This window comes from Hippoglossus stenolepis, chromosome 15, assembly GCF_022539355.2.
Source record: "Hippoglossus stenolepis isolate QCI-W04-F060 chromosome 15, HSTE1.2, whole genome shotgun sequence".
In the NCBI taxonomy this organism is placed as follows: domain Eukaryota; kingdom Metazoa; phylum Chordata; class Actinopteri; order Pleuronectiformes; family Pleuronectidae; genus Hippoglossus; species Hippoglossus stenolepis.
Window position 1 is genome coordinate 875489 of NC_061497.1, and position 26399 is coordinate 901887.

The 26399-nt window shown below is 39.3% G+C and overlaps 1 protein-coding gene across 31 annotated transcripts in view; it reads left to right on the top strand.

Annotated features, from left to right (window-relative positions):
* The window catches only part of dlg2 (discs, large homolog 2 (Drosophila)), a 188152-nt gene extending 163301 nt beyond the window's left edge, over window positions 1-24851 (top strand). For 20 of the 31 annotated variants that reach the window (XM_035178246.2, XM_035178244.2, XM_035178248.2 and 17 more), the window contains 13 exons: window positions 1777-1879; window positions 5445-5489; window positions 9643-9757; window positions 10258-10434; window positions 10912-10987; window positions 14058-14154; window positions 16088-16138; window positions 17287-17388; window positions 19092-19115; window positions 19813-19985; window positions 20091-20200; window positions 20438-20529; window positions 21619-24851. In XM_035178246.2, coding sequence (XP_035034137.1) covers window positions 1777-1879; window positions 5445-5489; window positions 9643-9757; window positions 10258-10434; window positions 10912-10987; window positions 14058-14154; window positions 16088-16138; window positions 17287-17388; window positions 19092-19115; window positions 19813-19985; window positions 20091-20200; window positions 20438-20529; window positions 21619-21725 — 1272 coding nt within the window. In that variant the 3' untranslated portion in view covers window positions 21726-24851. Of the gene's footprint in view, window positions 1-1776; window positions 1880-5444; window positions 5490-9642; window positions 9758-10257; window positions 10435-10911; window positions 10988-14057; window positions 14155-14621; window positions 14668-16087; window positions 16139-17286; window positions 17389-19091; window positions 19116-19812; window positions 19986-20090; window positions 20201-20437; window positions 20530-21618 lie in introns of all 31 variants that reach the window. The other 11 variants (XM_035178250.2, XM_035178264.2, XM_035178266.2 and 8 more) reach the window with 7 other exon arrangements.
* The last annotated feature ends 1548 nt before the right edge of the window (window positions 24852-26399 follow it).

Consider the following 26399-nt stretch of genomic DNA (forward strand, 5'->3'; position numbering starts at 1 on the left):
GAGGAAATTGTGAGGTAGGGTTGTTACAATCACTTTGAATGAGTCCAATAAACAAACATGAATAATGCTAAATATCACTCATAACAGTAAAAGCAGCAGCTTTTGCTCCTCCTGCATTGTTTGGTTGGCTGTATTCACGAGTGCTGTGTAACAAGTAACAATAATCAGGGTATGATGATGACTGACTGAGGTAATAAACAGTTTACACTGTGGACAGTAGCACGCAGGAAGTGATCGTTCTCCCTCATCATTGCTAATTGTAATAGCTGGCCTCCCACACTGATGCCACTCAGTTCAACAGATTACTCTTTCTTATTCCACTTTAGTGTTGTGCTATTGTAAAGCCCAGAGAAAATCTAATCAGCATGGCACTATCTGGCTGTTCACTTGCATCCAATCAGCACCACGGTCTGCCTTGGTGAAGGCAGCCAGTTAGCATTCCAACAGTGGCCTGGATTTGAAGTCTAACAATAACTTGACCTGTCTCTTCCCACCTATTGAGCACACACTCTTCAGTCTCTTCACACGCTATGTCCCTATTCTGTGGCTCTTTGAATTTACACTTGGGCTCTTTAGTCTGTTGCCAGTGTTCAGTTGCCCTTACGCACAAAACAACACAGAGGCGTTGAATGGTGAATGGTGAATTGACTGTATTCATATACCTCTTTTCCAGTCTTATCGACTACTCAAAGTACTTCACAGTACAAGTCACTTTCACCCATTTACACACACATCCATACAGCACTTCTATATGCCGTGCCTTTTCTTTTTTACACCATCACTGCCAGCACAGCGGTCAGAAGCAATTAGGGCTTCAGTATCCTGCCTCGGGACAGAATGTAGGAGTCAGGGATTGGACCACCGACCTTCTGCTTAGTGGATGACCCTCTCTGATTTCCCTCTTTTGGAATATAGATCTGGTTTGTACAGGAACTCAATAATGTGACGTAGGGGAACACTATGTTACTGTAATGTGAGATGCAGAGAAAAACACATGTAATCAGTGTCTTTAAACATGAGAATCCAATTCACCAATAATATCATCATCATTGTGTGACTGAAGTGTTTGTGTTTAGTTGCATCCATTCATAAACACACAGAAAGATGCATTATGATTCTCATCATAATATCAGTACAATGTCATACTGAAATGGATAAATAGGTCCAAAATACAATTCACCATTAAACCAGTCAAACGTCAGGAAATATTGTCACAACCTTCCTTCTTGTTCCTCAGTTGTGGTGTTAAATAATGGCCAGAAACATCATTTGCAGAATTTTATGATGTCGCACCAAAGCTGACCTTTGACCTTTTGGATATATAAATGTCATCATTTCTTATTACACTTTTGTCTAAAAGATTTTATTTCCTAGAGTCCAATTGGATGTCTGTGTGAGATGAAATGTAAATTTGCTTCCAGGTGATCTGTTCCTTTGACCACCAAAATCTAATATTGTATCTTTGAGGCCAAGTGAACATTTTTGCCAAATCAGAAGAAATACCCTCAAAGCGTTCCTGAGATATTGTGTTCATGAGAATGAGCTCATTGATAATGGACAGATGGACAGACAATGTGAAACGTTAATGCCTCTGGCCACAGCTGTTACTGGCCTGGAGGCACAAAGAATAAAATAAAATGAATTGCATATGTTGTTCAGTTTAAAGAATACAATGTACTTGTTCTGGTGTGATGTGCTGTTCATTGTACTTTAAAAGAGAATAAAAGAGAAATTCCATAACAATAATCCTGTGAATTTTCTACCTTGTTAAAACAGGTAAATGGCATTGACCTACGAGGGGCCACACATGAACAAGCAGCAGCGGCACTGAAAGGAGCGGGACAGGTGGTCACCATCTTTGCCCAGTACAGACCAGAGGGTGAGTCAGGACAAACAAGTGACTGTACCAGCTGTAGCCCTGTGGTTTACATGTCCTGTTTAACAGTAAAGGAATACACAGGGCAATAGTGACACTGGTGTTCTTCACCCTCCACACTATTATTTATTTATTATCTGAACAAGTGATGTGTCAATACTACCAAGCTCTTTCAAGAATTTAGGTTCTGTTCAACATTCACAGTAAAAGCAGGATTGTCTCTCCACATATAGTGAAGACTTTCAGAAGAAGACAAGAAAAAAACTAGAATTACCACTATATGCCTAAGCCACAGTGCAGTTTCTGTCTACACATTTCTTTTCTAGATTCATATAAGGTCACTTTGACCTTTAAATTTGAAGAAATGCCCTCATGGCCGTCTTGAGATATTACATTCAAGAGGCCAAAACATGTTTTGTGAAGCCACTGTGATCTTGGCTGTTGACCTTTGACCACCAAACTCTAATCGGTGAATATTTGAGTCCAAGATACAACTGATTAAAATTTGAAGACATTGCCAGAATGTTTTCTTTACATATCTTATTCACAAGACAAACATGTATTTTGAGAGGTCACAGTGACCTTGACCACCAAATTCTAATCAGGTCATCCATAAATGAATTATGCCAGATTATAATTTAATGTAATTAAATTACCTTTGGTCATTCCTGACATATCACATTCACAACAACTTTGGCTTCCAAATTCAAATCAGTTAATCCTTGGTTCCAAGTGAATGTTTGTGCCAAATGTGAAGAACCTCCCTCAGGGAGTTCCGGAGATATCACATTGACATGGAAATAATTGTGCTGTGGGTGGCCACAGTGACATTTGACCACCAAAAATCGGAGCTGTCGCAAATTTGAAGAACCTCCCTCAACGCCTTCTTGAGATACAGCGTTCACTAGTATGGGATGGACGGATGGAAGAACAACCCAAAACCAGCAGCGTAAAAATGCCAGAGGCATAAAAATGTAGTTTTCATAAAATACTAAATGGTTTGTTCCAATTTGTTGGAAATGGCTGATACAAATTTTCAATAATATGCTGCGTACATACTGTACCCTCCGTGTTCTGCCCTCATAAAATGTGTCCCTTCTTTTCACCTCACATGAGGGCAGGGATTTGACTCCAATGGACTCTTACAAAGTTCTCTTTCAGATGAGATTTGAATTAAAGGTATAGTTTGGATTATCTGAAATTGGGTTGTATTTGGTCCTTATCTGTAGTTTGTTTATTTTCTGCCGTAGATTTATGAGGTCATGCTCCCAGTTTGGTACATCTGTGGACTTAGCCAGCAGCAAAAAATGCCTTTTAGCCACTTCAAAAAATGCCACAAAAAAAAAGGAAAATCAGTTTAAGTGTGTACACTGTCATTTGAATACTCTTCACCACTTCATCTGCCCTCTTCTTTGGCACTGCATTTTTAACTATGGTTCTTCTATATTCCTATACATGAGTGCATTCACTGCCCACTGAATTATGTAGCAGCTGCAGATCAGCAGTTTGCACCAGACAGAGCTGAACTTCACTTGTGTTAAGATTTTAAAGATGGTGCGAGTTGGTGTTTTTCTTGGCTGATAAAGGGGTCACTTGGTCACCAACTTCTGTTGAGTTGTGTCTATTTGCAATGACAGTCCTTATGTAATGTTGTTTGCAGTCCTCACTTTTCTGATGAGGATTATTTAAAACCATGATTAAAAGAACGATCTACACTTGCTGAAGGGCAAATAAATTCCCTACAATTTTATAAGCATGTTCTTTATGTCCAAAATTGGGACATTATATCCCATCACAGAATATATATCATCAGTCAGTTGACCACACATATGTGGAAATGACATTCATCCCTCATATCGTCACTGCACGGTGAAATGTGGGTCATTTATGTATTGAGGTTGCTGTTAGATCAGTCCACCAGTGGCTTTAGATTTTTGGATTCCAGCTTAGTTGGCTAAATAAACAGCTAAAATATAGCTAAGTTCTCTATGTTGATAAGACTATTGCCTTTAAATGTTTGGTTTACAAATTAACTTAGGGTCCTCTGGTCTGGGAAGTTTTTTTTCCCAATTTAGCTTCAGAAATTTGAAGGTCTGCCAGATGTAATGTGAGGCACTGGTATTCTTCCATTCAGAAAGATCCTGAACAAGTCCCACTCATAGCAGCAGTAGCTCTCTGGGTCCTTGGGCGTTGATCACAGTTCACACATCTGCACCCCAGGTGGCTTGGGCTCGTTCTTGTGCCCACACTGAACTCCATCTCATCATCACTGTCAAAACCACTCAATTTATTTTCTTTTGTCTTCTTTTCCTCAAATCACTGGAACTGTGACCTAAACAGCTTATCTGAAGCTTACTATGGTGCATAGAGTAGGTGCACTTATGTGTAGGAATACGTAAGTACATTGGTCGAAAGAATGTAGTGCCAAAGGAAAGTGCTGTTTGATGGTATTGCTGCTGGCCCCATCCACAGCAGTACTCAGTACTACGTACGCCCGCCTCCATCTCCTAACTGGGACCACGCCAACTCAAATCTACTGCAGGTAATAAACTGACTATGGATGAGTACCTCATATGACCCCACTTCAAATAATCCAAACTATCCCCTTAAGTGTCAAGGTGACACTTCATTTTTGTCTGATTCTACCTTTAAAATAAAAGCACCAGGAGCCTCAGTTAAAGCATCCATCAGCAGACATCATGAATTACTATTCTCTAAAATAGATATAGAAACCTGTTTGTCCAAGCTGGCCTCTGGGCGTTTCCACAATTTGTTGAATGGATGATAATGGGAAGCAGTTTGAATTGAGCGGATTATACGTCACAGCTTAATCACACCAAATTTGTTTTCCTACTTCATTGTCTTTAAATGGTGCCGTTGCCAGAGATCACATGTTGTGTTTTCTGGTACTTTCTACTCTACAAGTAATTACGGTTTCTTTACTGATACATTTTCTTAAAACAGTAGTAATTATATTGTCTGATTGAAAAAAACAGCATCCTGTTTGTATAAATATATTGTTTTTGTGGTTTCTTTGCCCTGTAAAATTAGCATGTCATTTGAAATAGTCCATGCCAGACATGGTCATGCCAAGTCAGATCTACCACAGACTGCCTGCAAACCTTCTGTGAGTTAACATGCAATGGATCAGACAGCTCTGAGTGGTGGCATGCCTACTCTGATTAGGGTCAACAACAGCGGCGTCTACTCTAGGGCTGCAAACGCAGTGACTCTTGGTTGAAGACCTCTCAATGTCTCTGAGGTGACAAACTCACAAACTGTCCAAACCTTGTTATACTGAGATCAGTGGTGTCCAAATCAAGGTTGTTTTCTCTTCGATTCAAGCAGTTCATACTGCTCATATGTATTTCCAGATTTATGTTGAGAACCTTCGTCAGACTTCAGCCAAAATGAATGGCATCACATTCAGTCTGTAAACAAGAGTATTTTTAATTCAGGGATGATTTTGAAATCCCAAATCTCCCTTCTGAGGTGACATCTTACAAATGGCTAACTTGGCTCTGAACTCCTCTGGGACTAACAAGTGCTTTTTCTTCTTACTCATCAGAACTTGCTCTTTGCTCACCACGACGGGCCCATGCTCCTGCTCCAGGTCTGTGCCACTGGCACCTGTTGCTGCTCTGAGCTTAAGCCTTATTCACCAGGGCTCGGCTAAGTGAGAGTCACTGAGTGAATGTGATCACAGACAGCCTGTTCACTCCCACCAAAGCACACCTGATCCTGTCCCCACCCGTTTGACTCTCACTCCCCCACAGTAGTTCAACCCTTTACCCTTTGATCCTGTGCTCCCAGGTTGTGACCTTCCAAACTCTGTCCCCCCTCTTCCCCTGTGAAAGTGTGTTTTTTATAATGTGCTGTGTTTTGAGGAGGTTATTACCACACAGTACTCTTCTGTTGCAGCTCAGTTTAAATGCAAACTGCCCACCAGTAATCCTATTCATTCTTGTGAATATCTCACAAAAAAATGAAGCAAAACTACATTGCATGAATGCCTGGATACCACCTGGGTTAAATATATTCTTTTCTGAAACGTAAGTGATGGCTGCTGCAAGGAAATCTAAAAAGCAAAGATTCCATAAGACCTTTGCCTTCAGAAACAGGAAAGAGCAGACAGAGAGTGCTGGGTGCCATGATGCTGTATCACACTCAGTCCTTCAGAACCTTGAAATGCTTTTAGATTAAGGAAGAATGTATTCTTCTTTAGTAGTTGGCAGCAGAAGTTGGACAGTTCTGTAGATACAGGCCGGATGAGCGAAAGCAGGGATGAGGAACCTTTTTCCTCTCAAGGGTCAATTCAATTTTTATAACATCCTTCGAAGTCCATACTAAATTATTGAACACATATTTCACACTAACCTCTCTAATGCAATCGCTGGAACTGCTTCTCCTTGTTGAGGCATCTGATGTCAAATGGTAGCGGTGATGTAAACTTAATTTCATGTCTCTTCAGAATGGGATCCTCAGATGGTTTAAACAGCTTGAGCAGAGAGAGCTTGTTGTACCTACTGTAGCTTTGCAGCTAAATGATGCGCTAACGCACAACAGAATATGTTTCATCTTCTGTTGTTTCATTACACGCCAAAAAGAAAGATCCTCTGTCAGTGTTTTCTTCTATAATATCCTGTCAGTAACCTGCTCTGCTCCACTCAGTGAGACAATTTTCACATAGTCTGATGGTGGCAAGTCTGTGGCTCTTAATGGTTCTGAATGAGCTTTTAGTGTGGAGTTAGGAAAAGTGGCTTCAGAAAAACTAAAATTGAAGAACACCTACAATAGCCAGTGGCCATTTTTACAACCAAAGCCAAGAACTTCCTCTCTAATCACTAGCTAAGAACCAGCAACATGTTTATGATATAACTGTCTATACATTGTTAGACATAAGTAAAAGGGAGAAGGGTTTTCAAGTAAATGGGGTTTAAAAACAGTTATCCTGTTTGTGCATCCGTTTACACTTGTCTCCGCCCCTGAGCTGCTATAAGCAATGACAGGAGGGAGAGGGAGAGAGGTGTTTCCCTTTCACTACCTAGTGCTGCACTCGGCTCAGTCACAGAAATGGACTGTGTGTAGAGAACAGAGAGAAGGAACACAAGGGGAACACAGTGTAAGGAAGAGACCACAGCCATAGAAGATTTACCATCAAAGTAAACATGCAGACAGGTATGTGCAAGGTGTTTTAGATTAAGACTGGCAGAGAAAAAATAATTTAAGTTTCTGAAATAGATTGTGATTTTGCATTTTGTTGCTGGTAAATATCTGAATAAGTGATGTTTTAAGTTCCTTATTTGATATGCTCAGCCCTTTCATGTCTTTGGTAGCCTAACTCTTATGATTAAAGGCACATAAGCATCTGAGAAGACATGTGAGAGTTTCCAGCTACTGTGGCAGCTTGTAGGCTTCTAACTGTAAAACATGGTTTCTTGCAAAACAATACTGAAAATACAGTAAAATTAGAACATATTTTGGTGATTTGAGCTAAATTTCTTTCGTGATATATTTTCCTTTTCTTTTCATGCCCTGACATCTAGACAGGTTGTGCAGTCAGTAGTTGGCTGTGTCAATTCAACTCTGTTTACTGGACAATCTGTAAGTGACAGATAAGCTTGCCATGCCTCAAGACATCAGTTTGTTTTATCATCACAGTAACTGTGCTGTCAGGGAGAGCATACTTGTCACCAGAGTGACAGCTTTTCATCCTGTTACTCTGCTCGGAGCGATTCAGTCCATGGCATCAGATGCCACTGACTGCATGGTGGTTCATTCAAAGTGCATTGTTGTAAACAAAAGAAACAACGTGTTTGTGTATTATTAGTATAAACGTGGCAGCACAGAGAGCTGCTTCAGTCTCAAATATATCCCCTCTACATGATTCTATTCGTGTGTCAGGGTGGTAATAATTATGGCGGCATAATTATTCACCCCCATTGGACTTTTTCCCATTTTGTACTGTTACAAACTGGAATTCAAATAGACTTTTTCCCATTTGATCAACACAACATGCATAGTACTTTGAAGGTGCAAAATACCTTTTATTGTGACACAAACAATAATGAGAACAAAAAAGTTGTCATCTGTTGGATGCATAAGTATTCACCCCCCCTGAGTCAATACTTGGTAGAACCCCCTTTCGCTGCAATTACAGCTGCAAGTCTTTTGGGGTATGTCTCTACCAGCTTTGCACATCTAGAGATGGAAATGTTTGTCCATTCTTCTTGGCAAAAAAGCTGAAGCTCAGTCAGATTGGATGGAGACCGTCTGTGTACAGCAATTTTCAAGTCTTGCCATAGATTCTCAATTGGATTTAGGTCTGGGCTTTGACTGGGCCATTTTAAGACATTAACATGCTTTGATCTAAACCATTCCATTGTAGCTCTGGCTGCATGTTTAGGGTCATTGTCCTGCTGGAAGATGAACCTCCGTCCCAGTCTTTTGCAGACTGCATCAGATTCTCTTCAAGTATTGCCCTGTATTTAGCTCCACCCATCTTTCCCTCAATTCTGACCAGTTTCCCTGTACCTGCTGAAGAGAAGCATCCCCACAGTATGATGCTACCACCACCATGTTTCACTGTTGGGATGGTGTGCTCAGGGTGATGGGCAGTGTTGGGTTTCTGCCACACATAGCATTTTGCATTGAGGCCAAGCACCTTCTTCCACATGTTTGCTGTGTCTCCCACATGGCTTCTGGCAAACTCCAAACGGGATTTCTTATGGTTCACTTTCAACAATGGCTTTCTTCTTGCCACTCTTCCATAAAGGCCAGATTTGTGGAGTAGACGACTAATAGTTGTCCTGTGGACAGATTCTCCCACCTCAGCTGTGGATCTCTGCAACTCCTCCAGAGTTACCATGGGCCTCCTGGTTGCTTCTCTGATTAATGTTCTCCTTGTCCGGCTTGTCAGTTTGGGTGGACAGCCTTGTCTTGGTAGGTTTGCGGTTGTGCCATATTCTTTCCATTTTCTGATGATGGATTTTATGGTGCTCAGAGATGTTCAAAGCTTGGGATATTTTTTTATAACCTAACCCTGCTTCATACTTCTCCACAACTTTATCCCTGACCTGTTTGGTGAGCTCCTTGGTCTTCATGATGCTGTTTGTTCAGTAATGATCTCTAACAAACTCTGAGTCCGTCACAGAACAGGTGTATTTATACTGAGATTGAATTGCAGACAGGTGGACCCTATTTACTAATTATGTGACTTGCAAATGTGACTTGTGAAGGCAATTGGTCGCACCAGATCTTTGTTAGGGGTTTCACAGTAAAGGGGGTGAATACATATGCACTCAACACTTTTCAGATTTTTATTTGTAAATAATTTTGAAATCCATGTAATATTTCCCCCCACTTCCAAATGATGGACTATTTTGTGTTGGTCCATTACATAAAATCACAATGAAATAAATTTTAATCTGTGGTTATACCATGACAAAATGTAGAAAAGTCCAAGGGGGGTGAATACTTATACAAGGCACTGTACCTATATGGACTTGGATAAGTCAAATCTGCCTACAGTACACTGTGTGGAGTTTACAGTGAAAATGATACACAGTAGCATATTTTAAGTGCAAATCTTCCTTGAGTGCACCTCCTTTGTTTATTTCTGCAGGGAGAATAATCATGAATTTATATAAGTTCTTCTTCATGTAACAGGAGACACACTCAGCTTTAGTAGCATCACTAGGTCGACCCCCTCTTCTTGAATGTAGACCTGACTGTCACTCTTGATCCATTCTAATCTTGTTTTACAGAATATGGGCGTTTTGAGGCCAAAATCCATGACCTGCGGGAACAGATGATGAACCACAGCATGAGCTCTGGGTCAGGATCCCTGCGAACCAATCAAAAGAGATCGCTCTATGTGAGGTTGGTCTGTCCTGGATTTTACCCTCATTTTTGGATGTTCAAGATGAATTCGGACAATTTAGAAAATAAAAAGGCACCCACTTCATGCCTCCAATTTCCTCCATGTGATGTCATCTCTGATTTACTTCAACACCATGATAAAATGATCAGAATACTGTATTTTACTTTTCATTTTCATGCAATTGACCGAGAAGAAGATTAAAAGAATGCTACTCAGGATGTTTATTTGTGTAACATGAAGTGTTTGCTGAATGTGAAGAGTGTCACACATACATATGCATGTAAACCTTGGTTTAAGATAAGTGCCTTAAATATTTCCTATTATAGCAACTGCTATAGAGCAACAGTCACTATTCTCTGACCTGGTAAGCTTTGACCAGATTCCTTTAACTAAATGAGACAAGAACTGACAAGGAGGAGCAATGGTGAAACTAACAGGAATCCAGTGCATTTGCTTTAATAATGCTGATGGCCCTGATACTGTATCTCCCCCTGAATAGAGCCCTGTTTGACTATGAGAGGTCAAAGGACAGCGGCCTTCCCAGCCAGGGGCTCAGCTTCAGGTATGGGGACATCCTCCACGTCATCAATGCCTCAGATGACGAGTGGTGGCAGGCACGCCGCGTCACCCCGCATGGGGACAGTGAGGAAATGGGTGTCATCCCCAGCAAGAGACGGTGAGCAGCAGATAAAAATGTTTCTGGCTGAGGGGATTCAAAAAGCCCGTTGATGATTTGTAAGAATAATCATGATTCTTTATTTCTAATTGAGGAATAAAATTATGAAAAAGGGGTCTCAGCTTTTTGATGTTCCTCTATGAAGGTTTTGTTTTAGGAAGAGAAAGACTGTCATTACGAGCAGCCTTAGTGTCCCTACACCCAGTGAGGAAAAAAAGGAAAAATATGACCTTCCACAAGGGTAGAGCACAGGGAAGGAATAGTCTAATTCACTGAAACCTTCACATACTTGCAGGCACACATTAGACAAGTTATTGGTATTTCTCTAGATACTCTGTAGTCATCAGTGATGTTTGAGAAGAGCAGAAATTTAGAGTACAAGTGTTGGGGACTTGTTCTCCTCAGAGTGTATTGTGAGTAGGAGCAGTTTCATCCCATCTCTGTGGTAAACAACTGACAAAGCTCTTTGCTCTGCAGGGTGGAGAGGAAGGAGCGGGCGCGTCTAAAGACTGTGAAATTCAATGCCAAGCCAGGGTCATTTGATTCCAAAGGGGTAAGTGCCTTTATGAGATCTGCCGAGTGGCAATTTATATTACCACATTAATTTGATGATTCATGGTGCAGCTCATATGTAACAGTGAGCTTCCTGTGCAAAAGAAAATGTTCTTTCTTCAAGTCTTTAGACCGAGTGTATGGCTTCCTGTATAACCACATTTTCACCATTAGATGTTTGTTCTTTAGCTCTAATGTTCTAACTGCAGTTCGATATTCACAACTTACTCTGAAAAGGGAGAGATTTCATTGATTCAACTGAGAACATCAGCCAGTTTCATCATGTGTCCATATAGAGCACATCCATCAAAGACATCACACAACCGTGAGACACAGTAGCACATTTCTACAAGCCATGTAATGACAGGAAGTAGCCAGTTTCCTCTTTCTAGTGTTCATTTACAAAGATAAAAATGAGGGTAAAACAATTTCTTAGACCTCCTTTTGGACAATCATTGATTTTAAATTTCTAGAGGTCAAACTTTTTGTACCAGGTTTTAACCATGTTTCACTTTACACTCAGGTTTTTTGTTCATTAAGTTGTGTTAAAGTGCAAGTATATGTATAAGTAATGTACTCTTTCCATCACATCTACTGCACAAACTGGATTTTTAATTAACATAAGTAAGCGATGGGCTCTGAAACTGGGGCTGTTAATACACTTTAGCCTGCCTCTCTATGTGAAGCTCTCAAAACTGTGTAAATATTACACATTAGAAGGTTCATTTTGTTTTCAAATGATGAAGTAACATCATATTCATTGTTTGAAGTCTCATCCTCTTGAGTTCCATCTTTTCATTCTGTCATTGCATGTGTCTTTACTATGACTTAACCTGAGTTATGTTATGTCTCTCAAAGCATGTCCTCGGTAACGCTTCTCTCACCTTGCTTTTACTTTAAATGCCTCTGTTGCAACTGTGGTACGTCAAGAAGTAAGAATGGGGCATACAACATGTGAGATCACTGACCACCACTGACACGACAGCACAACAGAAAGCCACAAGCAACACAATACACACATGTTAAAAACCCAGGCTGAGGCCCAGCAAAACCAGCAGTCCACACACTGGAAGCCTTTCTACTGATCCTGACACAGGAGCTTTTAAAGAACCTCAATCCACTGGTGCACCTCATTGAGGACTGATCGGTTTAATCAGGGTGGAGCTAGAAGAGAGACAAGAGAAAAACAGGAACAAACATTCAACAGTCTTGAATAGCTTATTACATTATTACATGAGTACTCTGTATAATCATTAGTACATTAAGGACTGAGTACTCAGTATAGTCTTTACCACCTTATGACTTGAGAACTCAGTAATCTTTCATACATTATTACATGGGTACTCAGTAGTCTTTACTACATTATTACATGATAACGCCTTGAAGGCACTTCTCCTCACGTGCTCTATTGCATCCCAGAATGCAATGCACACCTGGCTAAAGAGGCTGTTTATCTCTAATTTGCCAGGTACTCTTGGTAGTTCCTACCACGATCAAACCTCACAGAGACCCATTAGAGGAGATGGTCTTGGTGTGGATGCTTTGGTCCTAATTCGCTGTGTTCACACCTGCCCAAATAAGTTATACCGAAGGGGAAAACAAACCACCTGAAGATAACAAATCTCTGCAACAGCTGAAAGATCATTGTTCCTCAACATTTATCTTATTGGCTTATCTCCCAATAATATGTAATGAGTTCTGGTTGTATTCCTCTCAACTAGTGGTGCACCGATGTATCGGCCGTATATCGGTAGCGGCCGATATTCGCCTCGTTTACTGCTATCGGCGTATCGGTAATAAACTTGACTTTCACCGATAACATTGGCCGATATTCATTGGTATGTTTTCTGCAGCCTGCCAATCCAGATTATGGTACACTGACGCCGGGTTTACACCGGGCTCTGAAGCGCCGCGCCGCGCCGCGCCGCGCAGCGCCAAGGAAAGCCAGGCGCCTCCCATCCCATGGGCTGCGATGCGCCGCGCCGCGCCAGCGCCCTTCACCGATGGTTTCGGCGTGCGAGCGAGCGTATCGCGCCAGGAAACAGACTGAAAAATGATTTTAAACGATATAAATGACATATTTGATATGATATAAATGATCAAATATGCATCCCATACTTTGTATTCCCCTTCTGTTGTCCTGGAGTTTTAATTTTCCCAATTTTCCCAATCACATAATTAAATGTCCCCCTCTGCCCATCCACTACAGCCACACAAGCAGTCATATAGATAAAAAGAGAGAGAGGGGGGGGCTAAAGGCTTGCTTGGAGAATACGTCATTTACCCCCGACACCCGACATTGAACTGGTTACATAGAACAACCAGCGGAGAATCACGGGCTGACCGACGCGCATAAATGCGGGTCCGGTGTGAACAGCCAGGCGGCTCTGCGTGAGAATGCCTTGGGCGGCGCTTCAGCGCCCGGTGTAAACCCGGCGTTACACACCAAGAAGGCCACATGCAAGTAATAAACAAATATCGGTATCGGTATCGGCTATCGGCTAGATTGTTGTTTTAAATATCGGTATCGGTATCGGCCAAGAATTTCCATATCGGTGCATCCCTACTCTCAACCCAGTCAAGTCAGATATGACAAACTTCCAAGGAGATTCTATAAATAATGTATATCCATATGATTTATAATAAGGGAGCTAAATCCAAAAATATGGATTTTATATTATTTACTTTATCCATTAAATGATAACCACTGATATAATTGCCTGCTTTATTTTAATGAATATTTGTTCACATAAGTGAACATTTTATTTGATCTATTCATTTTACTGGAACCAGCATTTTTGTTTGTTTGTTTGACTTGAAAGAAAAATCTGTTCTCAATCTAATATTTATTTTTCTAATGATGGTCTAATTGATCAGCATCATTTTATGATGTCACAAAACCGTCACCAACTTAATCCAGTAAAAAATAAATCACATCTAAAAGTCTCAGGAATCTGTGTCAGTTTTTACTGTGAAAACTTCTTGACGTCCCACTTTCTGCAAGCAGTTGTTTTGTCTGCATGAACGTGACAGATGTACCTGTTTGCCCCATGCTTTCTCTCCCTTCACAGTCATTCAATGATAAACGTAAAAAGAATTTCATCTTTACACGAAAGTTCCCATTCTACAAGAACAAAGAGGGTGAGCAGGATGGCAGTGATTCAGACCGTAAGTAAGCTCACAGACACACATGTATGTACATGCAGAGGTCAGTGTAGGTCACATGTGAGGTCAAAATGTCTTAACAGGGGGTTAAGCATTTCAAGGGTAGAGCTTCCTTCTGCTTCCTCTTTTTCCCATCGTGTTTTTGTTGGACCGCAGTCAGAGACACTGTGGCTCGGATGCTGATCCGTCTGCAGGAGGGAAGCTCAATGCTGTTCATTTGTGTGATATGTTACCATATGGTAATATTGTTCGACCCAGTTTTCCTTCAGGGATCATTTAGGTTCAATCTCAACAGCCCTAGTTTTATTATGGTGAATTTGGTTCCCCCTGCTGGCTGCTCAGGGTTTGGACAGGGACGCGTCAATGGGCCCACAGCTCCTTCCTTTCACTGCCTTGAACCTTTTGCTTATGTTGCGGCTGTCCTCCTTCCTGTCTTTCTTCTATTCTGGCTCTCTGTGGATGGCCATTAGGACATCCTGGGGATAGGTGATGATGGGTATGGGACAAAGACATTCAGTAAGTTGGTCCAACAGTTTCCTCTTCACTGTTTCCTGTCTGAACATGTTTCTCTTGTCTGCATTGTTGCATGCTGCATCTGTTGGATTTGTCATGCTTCTCCGTTTGCAGTGTTCACCTCTGTTTTGAGCTGGTTCACTAAATTCAAGGTTTGGATCACAGTGGGTAAAGTCTAAATAGTCACAAGGAATACACGTCATGTACGGATTTTCTTAGAGATTACAGTTTTTTCTAACTAGGATTAATCTTTAGGCACGGACATTAATTTAGAATGAGGCAGAATATTGATTTACTTAGAAGAGGTTCTTATTTTCAGTGGAGCATGGTAGTAAATTAGATAATTTGTATACCTGTTAGTGCTGGTGAGAGCCTGGTCTGTAATGATGGTAGAATGAGGTGGTCACACTAACCGTTTGGTTAATCCGAGGGAAGCAGCACAGCCTCTCAGGCCTCCTGAAGGCTTTTCACACGCTGGTTAATGAGCATCCAGAGAAGTCCCTGCGTACTGGAGCCTCCCAGACCTATATCTCAGACTGAATAGATGTTTAACATTTTTATAATTCCACCCATGACTGACCTGTGTCCTCAGATTACGATGTTTAATGCACGTTTGCATGATGCTGGCCTAAACAATTCAAATGTTTTTGTCTTTGCTTGTGAGCATGTCAGTTTGAAGCAGATTTTGGAGCAGATCACACTAATGTGTTCTTTACTGTGAACTTTTCAGTCTTTTGGGATAGAGGCAGATATTCAAAGAAGATAGTAGTTAGTTGCATTCACTTCATTCCCCTTCAAAATATCTACATGGTTTTTAATTTGCTTATTTGTATCTTCATATTGATTGAAGTGAAAATTTCATTTCAAACAAAAAGCCCTTACCCACCAATCAGCTTTAATTTTGGATTCCCATTTTTCAAATTGCCCACTATGAGCTTTTCTCACTGAAGCCATATGGGACCTAACATCATTAGCTTTGAACATCACAACTGCCCAACAAAAACACATGATTTGCTTAATGTATACAGTGGAGTCACAAAAATATCACATAGCTTAGTGTGATATATTTTTATATATATCTTATAATCTTTGAATCCCATATTAAGTGTCATATTTACTAAGTTGGGAAGCTGGAGAAGTTGGTGATACTAAACTACACATAGAGGTAAATGCTAAACAGTTGGTAAATTCTTTGGCTTTGACAGTTTAGCACCTGATTCATTTATCTAGAAGAGGAGCTGCATCAGGGCCATATTATTAAACTGTTATATAATAAGACATCAGGTTGATAGACCAAAGACCACAGAGACGTGCTGTTTCATATGCTGCCATGCATGTGGCTTCAACAAGGCATGTTGTCTATGTCACTCATCAGTATCTGTCCAAATACTGTAATAATGTTTTCCATTGTGTACCCCACCAGGGAGTCAAGATGAAGTGATCCTCTCATATGAGCCTGTGTTGCGGCAAGAAAGTAAGTCTTCATGAGCATGAGATGAACCTGATCACATGCATTTAAGAAATCATTAATAGCCTCGAATGGTATTCGCAGAGTGCATGCTTCCACCAAGGCTAACCCTGTCTTACCACGTTAAAACAATGTCTTGGATCTGCCCGTTTATCCAGATCCGCCCCAAAATCAAGATCCATGAATTAATCTCTAAAAATGTGAAAAGAAAACAGTTTGAAAGCTGGCAGCAGCGTGGCAGCAGGGAGGAATGTGCATGTTAATATGGAGCAGCAATATTCAGAGATGTAGGTCATGGACTTATATGATTGGATGGTGTATGAGTCCCATGTCTGTCTAAATGAGCTCAAGGCTCCATTTAGTTAAAACAAAGAATAGCAATGAAAAGAGAATATCTGAATCAACGCAAGTAACTATCCTAAAAAAAAAACATATTGCCAAAAATCATTATTCATACTACATGTATGAATTAAGTCACATTTATTAACTTTCATTTTGTTGTATAACTACAGTGTCTCTTTTGATAACCTGGTTTTAAAACTTTTTTCTAGAAGTTGGTTTGATTAGAGATTTGAACTTTGAATGATTGATCAGATACGCTATGCAGAGAGATGAATTATATATACTGTCAGCACTGAACTTTATTTTAATATTTCTGACAAAATCATTTCACAGGGTTATAGCCGGTGTAACAATAAACATCTTGAATCTCAAATCATATTTTCACTTGTTTCAGAGTATCATGGTAAGCCACAGACCTGCAGTAAATGTCGTCAGTTACTAGAGCATCACCAAAGAAGCTTTCACATCATTTTAGTAATTTATTATATTTACATAATAAATCCTTAAATATATTTACTGAGTCCCACCAATGAGGCCAAAGAAAAGCTTCACCATGAGAAGGGTACCATTTAGATAGTAGTGTGTTTCTTTCATACATGACGCTGCATGCTGGTACAGAATGACACAGACTATTGTCCATATTGAGTGTTATTATCCATACTTGGTATTCATAGTTCTGTTTTGTACCTTTGTACACAACCAGTAGCTGCATCTCACCTGCACAATTCACAATTAAAGACCATTTAAAACACAAGTGTTGGCTTTTGAAGACATTTGTAAGAAATATCGTCTGTCTCTGTTTCTGCCTGCAGTTAGTTATGCCAGACCTGTCATCATCCTCGGACCGATGAAGGACAGAATCAACGATGATCTAATATCAGAGTTTCCAGACAAGTTTGGCTCTTGTGTACCACGTAAGTTATAGCAGGACTTTATTTTGAAAGGACAACAGTGAACCACAGGTACTATTCTAGTGCATTGTACTTGTGTAATGTGACACTAACAGTGTGTAGAAATGGGGAAATGACAGTTTTTTTGATGTGCTGACTTCATCACCTGTGGTCGTGATCATATCCAGTGTAGTCAGTGGGATATTTCAAGTTTCATTGCTGATTAACATCATTCACTCATCCCACCAGTGTTTCCTCATATGTCTGTTACTGTGTCATCATTGAGTGAAAACATGTTAAATTAGATTATTTTACTATATTACTTTGTTTCCCTTTGTTATTAAATGAACAGAATTTCATAAAATCCAAGAAGAAAAAGCTCACTTGCACCTTATAATGAAGACTAATGTCCGCCGTGGTTTTACCTTAAGTCCAAACAGTGAAGCAGACATAAGCCATAAATGTGTTTAGACGCAGGCATCTGGTTTCCAACTGCACACACTGATGATGATGCCACACTGATGTGCACTGGCGATCGCTGCTAAGGATCCTGATGTGGGGGTGCCAGTTTATATTCCACCACTTTTGCTCAGCTTTCACTTCTGCAGCAGCACCTGTGACACCTGACAGTCAAACCTCTTCCTGATTATCATGAGAAACTGGAGACCATTGTCACTATAATATTATACTGTCTGATATCATATTTTACTTCTTATTGTTAGAAAACACATACAAACATATTAGGTATGATACGGAGTATGTTGAGCATCAATCTTGATGTGTGATATAATACAGGAATATTAAACAGGTAATGTGTTTTTAGTTGTTACTGCCTCCTGACCTTCCTCCATGCAGATGCTCAGTCTCTATAACATACAGCGGATGTAAAGAAAATCTTGGGGTAATAATATAATACTGATGACACAGAAATATAATTGCAATTTAAAGAATAACATATGATTTATTGTAAAGTACACATATGTTCTAGGTTGCTACTGGGGTTTTACAGGGTATTATACAGAGACTAACATGTTCACGTCACTTTTCAAACTCTAACTATTATTGACTTTAATATTTTACTTTTAAGTTATTATTTGAACATTATCTAATATTATTAGTTACATTTTTGTATCTAATAATGGAACAAACAGGTGCACTGTGGAACTTAATCTTTGCGTCCACCAAAGGAGGTTATGTTATCATCTTATTTTTATTTTAGCAGGATTACACAAAAACTACTGAGCCGATTTCCATGAAATGTCTTGGAGGGGTCGAGCTTGACCAAAGGAAGAACCTGTTCAATTTTGATGTAGATTAAGAAAGGGAGGCAGATCCAGGACTTTTATTTTTCATTTTCTATAACATTGCAAGCTTGCGAGCTTTTTTCAACATTACATTGATTTCTCAGAGAATAGAGAAGGGCACTGTTCAGCCCCGTTGGCGGTACGCACAAGACGAACCTGCCCATGAAACTTGATGTAATGCTGCCAGAGTTGTATAAATGGAGGGACCATCCTTTGCTGAAGTTACTGATTTTCTGGTTGGTGTATTTGTGTGTGTGCTACGGCAGCATCTACATCTTACCCACTGTGACCCATCCAGACAGCCTCCCCTCACTCTTCTGTGCATTGTGTAACACATTCTTCATCAGCCAAAAACGTTTTTATTTTGCATGTTATGATTTACCCATCTCTTTTATTTCAATTTGCCTTTTGAACCATATAAAGCTGCTCTCAGTTCAGGGTACCAAGGTGAGTGGATAAGCTGAATAGATTCCTTCATCCTTTCATTTAGAAAATGAGTAATTTCTTCCCATAAATACTTATAAATCCTCACCCTGCCCTGTTTAGTGTTTTTGTAGCACAGTGGAGAATCCACCGCACTTCACCTCCCTGAATTTAGGTGCTTCCATACGTTTAAAGACATCGTTTAATGTCCCATTTCCCCTCTGTCCTTTAAAAAACACCTAACATGTGAGTTGATATCTTTAAAGGTAAACATTACTTTGAGTATTCAGGACTTTTGCTATAAAAAATGACCAGGCTGTGGTTGCCGCTCAGTCAGGATCAGTAGGATCAGTTCCTATAGTGCAGAACAGAACTGTCCTAACTACATGTAAAACATCCTGTTATGGAGGAAAGTTGCAGGTTTTTTGGAACACATGGTGTCGACTTCAAGAAACATTCACTCTGATATTATCAGTGATGTGACAAATCATTTCTACCATTGTTGTATTTGTTTGTGATAATTACAAAATGTTATCACAACTAATGTACATGTTAATATTTATATATAAAGACTTTTAAACACTGATATGTTTTATAGAAAGTGATAATTTAATGTGTCGGCTGGTTTCGTATGGTGTGTCACTTACAAGTTGTAATACATATTAATTATTTAATTTAGTTTAATTAATAATACATACATATTTCCCTCCTTGCACCAAAGATACCACTCGGCCGAAGAGGGACTACGAGGTGGACGGGCGAGACTACCACTTTGTGATGTCCAGAGAGCAGATGGAGAAGGACATCCAAGAGCACAAGTTTATTGAGGCGGGACAGTACAATGATAATCTTTATGGAACAAGTGTCCAGTCTGTGAAATATGTGGCTGAAAGGGTGAGCCTCTCAATGCATGCATAGTGCAGTTTTCACATTGTAACCTGAGAGATCACTGTTAGAGTGCTTTGTGTGTTGTTTGAAATTGTGCTGCCTCTGTCTCAGGGTAAACACTGCATTCTGGATGTGTCTGGAAATGCCATCAAACGACTACAAGTAGCACAACTCTATCCCATCGCCATCTTCATCAAACCAAAGTCTATTGATTCATTAATGTGAGTATTCATATTTGTTAACTGGCTTATGACACTCTACATTTCTTTCTATATTAAATATTTTAAAAACATATTAATAGGCAGCATATAAACAACTGTAAATTGTTTTGTAATGTAGTTGAAGCAGCAGTGTGTTGGGTTAGGGATATTTATTAAATATTTGTATGCATTGTATAAGCTGTTGGAGACAGAATCATGTGTGGGTCTGTGATATTCTGTTTCCTCTTCCCTGCGCAGGGACATAAATAAGAGACTGACAGAGGATCAAGCCAAGAAGACATTTGACAGGGCAATGAAGCTGGAGCAGGAGTTTGGTGAATTCTTCACAGGTATGATATTAATACTTACCATACAACGGAATGAGTTTAAGGATTGTTATATATCTTTTTTGAGATGGTTAGTAGTGTATATGAATAACTTAATTTGAATGAATTCTAAGGAAACCTATTGTTAAATGTTTTAAGTGTGACACTCACGGCCACTAGATGCCGCCCTAACACCAGAAACTCAGGCCATGCAGAATAATATTCATTATTTATATAGCACCTTTCAAAACCGCCATTACAAATTGCTTCACAAAGTGGACACAATAAAAGAAGAATACAAAACATCAACAACAAGAAACTGAAATATTGCTCAAAAAAAGGATAAGAGAAACATAAGTAATAGCTAAACACAATCATATAAAAGCCATTTGGTAATTACACCTTAAGAAGATGATGGTCGAATAACCATTGTCAACTCTGGTGTTTAAATTAAAAAAATAAAAGTTAGTTGCACTTATACAGTATATGGCACTTACATGTAGCACTTTGTATGTACTTACATGATTCTTGTTGTTCTGGGTTGTACCCTCATGGTTGAATGCACTTATTGGAAGTCTCTTTGGATGAAAGTGCAGCTAAATGAAATGTGATGTAATGTAAGTTTTAGAGATGATTCTAAAACAGACAGTGAAGTAGAGAAAATAGAATAGGTCCTCAGCCTTTCAATCATAACACTATGACCACCATGTCAAACGCAGCACTGAGATCAAGCAGAACCAGAACTGAGCTATTACCTGCGTCAGCCTTCGTCAAGATATCATATGGGGGGGGAATTAGCATTTCATGTGTTTATCATAATCCCTTAATAGTCAAACAGAAATATGAAATCCTTTAATGTTGAGGAAGGTAAGCTCGTGTTAAAGACATGACGTGTATGTGATCACAGCACCGAAAACAGACAATTAGTGTTAAACATGGGATGAGCATGTTCACAGGGTCTTATTCTACTCTACCACCAGAAATCTCATCCTACACACTAACATTTGACAAATGTGAGGCTTCATGAATGTATAGATGCATGTGTGGCTGTAACTATGTTTGACGTACCTGTTCCATACAAATTTCCACAATATGGTTCCCTTTGCTTTGCAGCCCTGGTTCAAGGAGACACCTTAGAGGACATTTATAACCACTGCAAACAGGTCATAGAGGAACATTCAGGACCCTATATCTGGATCCCCTCAAAGGAGAAACTATAATAACTCTTCACTCTGGAAAGGAGTCTGGACTACTAGAAAATAGTAACACGTTGTATCATACAATAATTTATGGCGATGAATAGTCTTCATAAATAATTATTCTGATTCTGTTTTTTATTATTATTTTATTCTATTTTTCTCTTTTGTTCGGTTACTGCTTCATTTTTCACTCAACATGAATGTTCCTGAATGTAAATGAGTGTTAGAAAATGTTAGTTCTTCAAACTTCAACTGTTTGTGTATTTGCTGATTTTTGTTTGAAGAAAAAGGAAAAGAAATGTAAAGGAAGTTAAATAAATATGGGTTCGTGTCCGTGACGGCACTGTGTACAATTTCAAGCAGGAAACTGAAGGTGGTTTATACAATGCAAATGTCTTTGCTTTGCTAATGTAGGAAGGAAACTCGGTATTCCAACTACAACACTCTCCCCTTCCTTTCACATTGCAAATAATCATATAAAGTTCAATGTTTTGTCAGATTTTCTGTGCATTTCCTGAACACAGCTTTTGTCTTCGTTTACACTGCCATTCCTTCTTTCAATCACTGTATTTGTTTCTCTGACTTGACATGAGCATGTGTCAGGAAAATGTTTTGTTCACTGTACAATGTTCATGTGTTTTGTTTTTTTATTTAAAGCAGACATTTCTTATTCAGCTGTTGCATTGACAATTATAAGTAAAGGGAGAAAGCTGCTATCTGCATTGGAGATGTACCACTATATTTTGCTACTTAAATTGCTAGAGGGCACAAAAGCACAGAGTTATTTATTATTGAAAATATAACTTTGATTAAAAGGTCATTTACAGAGCATATTTTAATGGAGTGATGTAGTATGTTGTGACTGTGTTAGGATGGATGGGAATATAATGCTGAAAGAGACATTTGACGTTCCAGAATTTTGAAGACTTGGAGAGGAGAGGGCAGTGATTGAAGTTAATACCGACACACGTTTTTGTCTCACGAAACTAACAGCAAGACGCAGATAAGTCTGAGTATTCTGTAGCACCACTGTACAGAAAATAAGGAAGTGAAATATTTAAACAAGGTGAGTTTTTGAAGAGGAAGTGATTCAAAGGTTTCCACAGGCAGGTTGCTCCAAAGACCCTTTGGTAAATATTTGATCATAATGATTTATAATCATACAGATTGATCAACCCAACACACAATCTGGTCTAATGACCTGAAGCTGCTCTTCCGTTAATATATAAAAAATATATATATTGGTGTTTTCCCATAGTTTTTCCCTACAGAGCTGTGGTGGAGGGACACTTACAGAAGAAGGGAGGGCTGCAGCTTCATATTAATATAAACCTTTGAACATATATTTGCACAGAATGGAGACTGGATTCTGTCTCATCACTTACATTTGAATTCCATAAGATCTTTCAATGGCCAGTGTGAGCACGAGGCTAGGAAAAGCAGTTTCTATGCTCATCTGGGAACCTGACTATTGTTTTAAGATGGACCAAAATATAACTAATGATACTGATAATGCAACAAGGTACTAACAAGTTGTTGTCGGTGGCCTGACAGTGAACCTATTGAACGCTTCAGTCATGGCTTGTCTGAGCTGTATAAGTTGGAGCCATGAGCTGAACACCTGACAGGATGATAGACCCGGTCCTGAATCAGCTGCACAGACCCCAGACACCTGAATACAGCTGTCTGACATTTATTACTATTTGTTTTAGAAGTGGATGAGCCCTGATGATGATGAGCAGATGGTTAACAGACCCAGCACGATACAGTATGTTTACTGTGTATGTGTTTACTCACCATTTGCTTGCCTTGTTTGAAAGGGCATACAATATAGTACCTCGCTTTATTCAAAATAAAAATCCATTATGTACTTTAAGCACTTGGAATGACTAATGCATCTAACCATTGTGATGACCTCCCTGTTTTGTTTAGCTGCAACGCCACTGGCTGTTAGATTCCCACAATTTGTGTGTGATATATATTCTAGTATTACTGCTATTTGATTTAGACAGCATGTTTCACCCAACCTGTTACCTAGTAAATATCCTAGTTACATTTATTGCAGGTATGTTTCTAATCAATGGGACATTTCTAAAGTGCACTTATTGATTTTTGTGACAGAAATGGGCACTGTATGCTAAAGGTAATGAATACAACTTTTAAAACAAATATAAATCACATCCGTTGTTTATTGTGTGAGACGGCACAGTGACACCTGAGGAGACTGAACTCTGACCTGCTTGTATGGACCATATACTGTACTTGGCATCGACTGATAAGACACACTGAAAACACACCTCAGTTTAGGAAATGAGCGTGGACTTTCAAGTTTTATGTACAAATAAGATCATCTTTCTCTGCTCCCTTCTCATAAACTGCTTGAGATTTGTGGCTGATGGAGCAAATGTTTTCAGTTGTGATATGTGTAGATCAATGCTTGTGTTTCCAGATATCTGCCATCATTCTTTTGCAAAATTCCCATAACGTATATTGGTCACCACTTGCCTTAACAGACTAGGTTTACTCTATATATATATATATCAAAGCTGAAAGCTTATAAATGTACTTTTCCTTTGAGGATGAAAAATTGTATTTAATTTTCCTTCACGTCTACAATTGAGTGAGAGAAGCTGAATTGAAAATATGTCTTATTGCTGAGGGTGAACGTCTTGAAATTGTAAAGTTAAAAGACTGAAGAGATATTTTATATTTTGTAAATTTATCTGAAAAATTTGCATTCATGTCACAACAAGAAACGCATTTTAAAATGGGGGTTCGAGAAACACCTGAATATTTTGGCTCTTGTGTTTTTCAGAGGTCTTATTGGCCAGCAATATTACATGTGAAAGAAAATATATCTTGGCTTGATACTAATGCAAAACTAATATAATACTTCCAAAGTCATTGTGAAAACTTTAACACGTGATATTTTACAGGCCAGTGGGGTTTTGTGTGGAAATGTAAAGGATGTCTGACCTATGCATGTTGCAACAGTCTTCTGTGTCTCGTGGATGTGCAATATTCAACACAACTGGAGCATTGAGGTAGCCTACCTGCTGTCTTTTAAGATTTGATCCAACTGCAGATTTTAAACATTCAATCAGACTTGTGTCTATTTTAAACCCAAATAAAAACACTGTTGTAAGAGGTGGTGTCCAAGCAATGTGTTTTGGTTACCCCAATTATTATATACCCTTTAAAGTCTAGTTGTTAATAATTGTTAAATAATGATTTTCTTATTATATACCACACAAAAATACTTTTTTAAAGCAAATCTTTGTTTGGAGGAAACAAGTTTGATTTAACTGACACTTCATTTCAACATGGTGGCTGCTCTGCACATGAGTCTTTTTGGGCCTCCTGCTTTTATTCAGTTTTGTTTTTAAACCTTCAGCTGTGATTAATAAGTCCTAAGGAGATGAATTATTATTATGGACTTGTTACACGTGCTGTTGTACTTTTTGTGTGTTTATGCAGAAAGTTTGAAGAGAATAACTTCTGTGGAAATATTGTTTCGGATTATTGAACAATTGCAAGCCAGAACTGTTCGGGAAGATGGACAACAATTTCTTTCATGCAGTCGTCCACCACCTCGGCCTCAAGGGCTTATCACACAAGGAGGTCCTCATGGAAATGGTGGCAACCATGAGGGGGCGTCCCTATACAGCCTAGTGAAGACGTGGAAACGTGGCAGAGCCTGGAAGATGAGGCCGGTCAGAGATCCAGCTTCCACAAAGAAGGAATCTGTAGGCTCCACGACCGCTGGACCTAGACCTCCACGAACTTATCAATCAATGGTGTTCTTATATAACAAGAAAGACACCTCACAGTTCAAATCAAGTAATAGATTAATAACACGTTTGGAACCTGTAACTGTCATGATAGACCCTCAGAGATTATTAGGACAATACTGCACTGCAGGAAGTAGAACTTGATATGTCTATCAGATGAATACAGACTGGTTGGTCAGATCAGGTTCATCGTACAGAAACATAATGAGCCACAACATTAGAAGAGCAGCACAGTTTCTACACTTTCACCCTCATGGAGCTGCTTTGGAAGGAACTGGACTCAAGTTCAACACATAGCTGTGACCACGGTGTGCAGATGATCTTTCTAAACAATTTCCTTGTAGAAGTCAGGCCACAAGTGTGTTCAGCTATGTCAAAGAAATTTAAAAGGGTGATGCTTTGAAATTTAAATGTGCAACTGCATTTCTCAGAGTCAGTGAATAAATGATTCTGCTCCTCTGCACTTTTCTAATCACTATATTATAACCTGCTGAATTCATTTTCATGTGTCCCTGGCTAGTGAGTGTTGCTTCTTCAGCACGAAGTAAAAAATGAACGAAAAACCAATTAACATTTACATTATTGTAAAGACCTCTTTTCATTTTCCATGTTGTATTAATGCTTGAAGAAGGCCAACAAATGACCCAGGAGTTTAAGTAAATATTTCAAAATAAAGCCCAAAGAGTTGGATAGATTAATAAATGTGTCAATAAATATGTACATACACAACACATTTGAATGGCTTTTATGCTCTTTTATTTCCATATAGACATAAAATACCTGATGCAGCGCATCGGTAGCCTGATGAATTGTATATATATTTAAATAGTCTGTGTCCTCTTCCCAATAGTGTTGAAATGTGACCAGCAGAGGTCCCCACGTGTTGCCAAACGCCTCAGTCTAT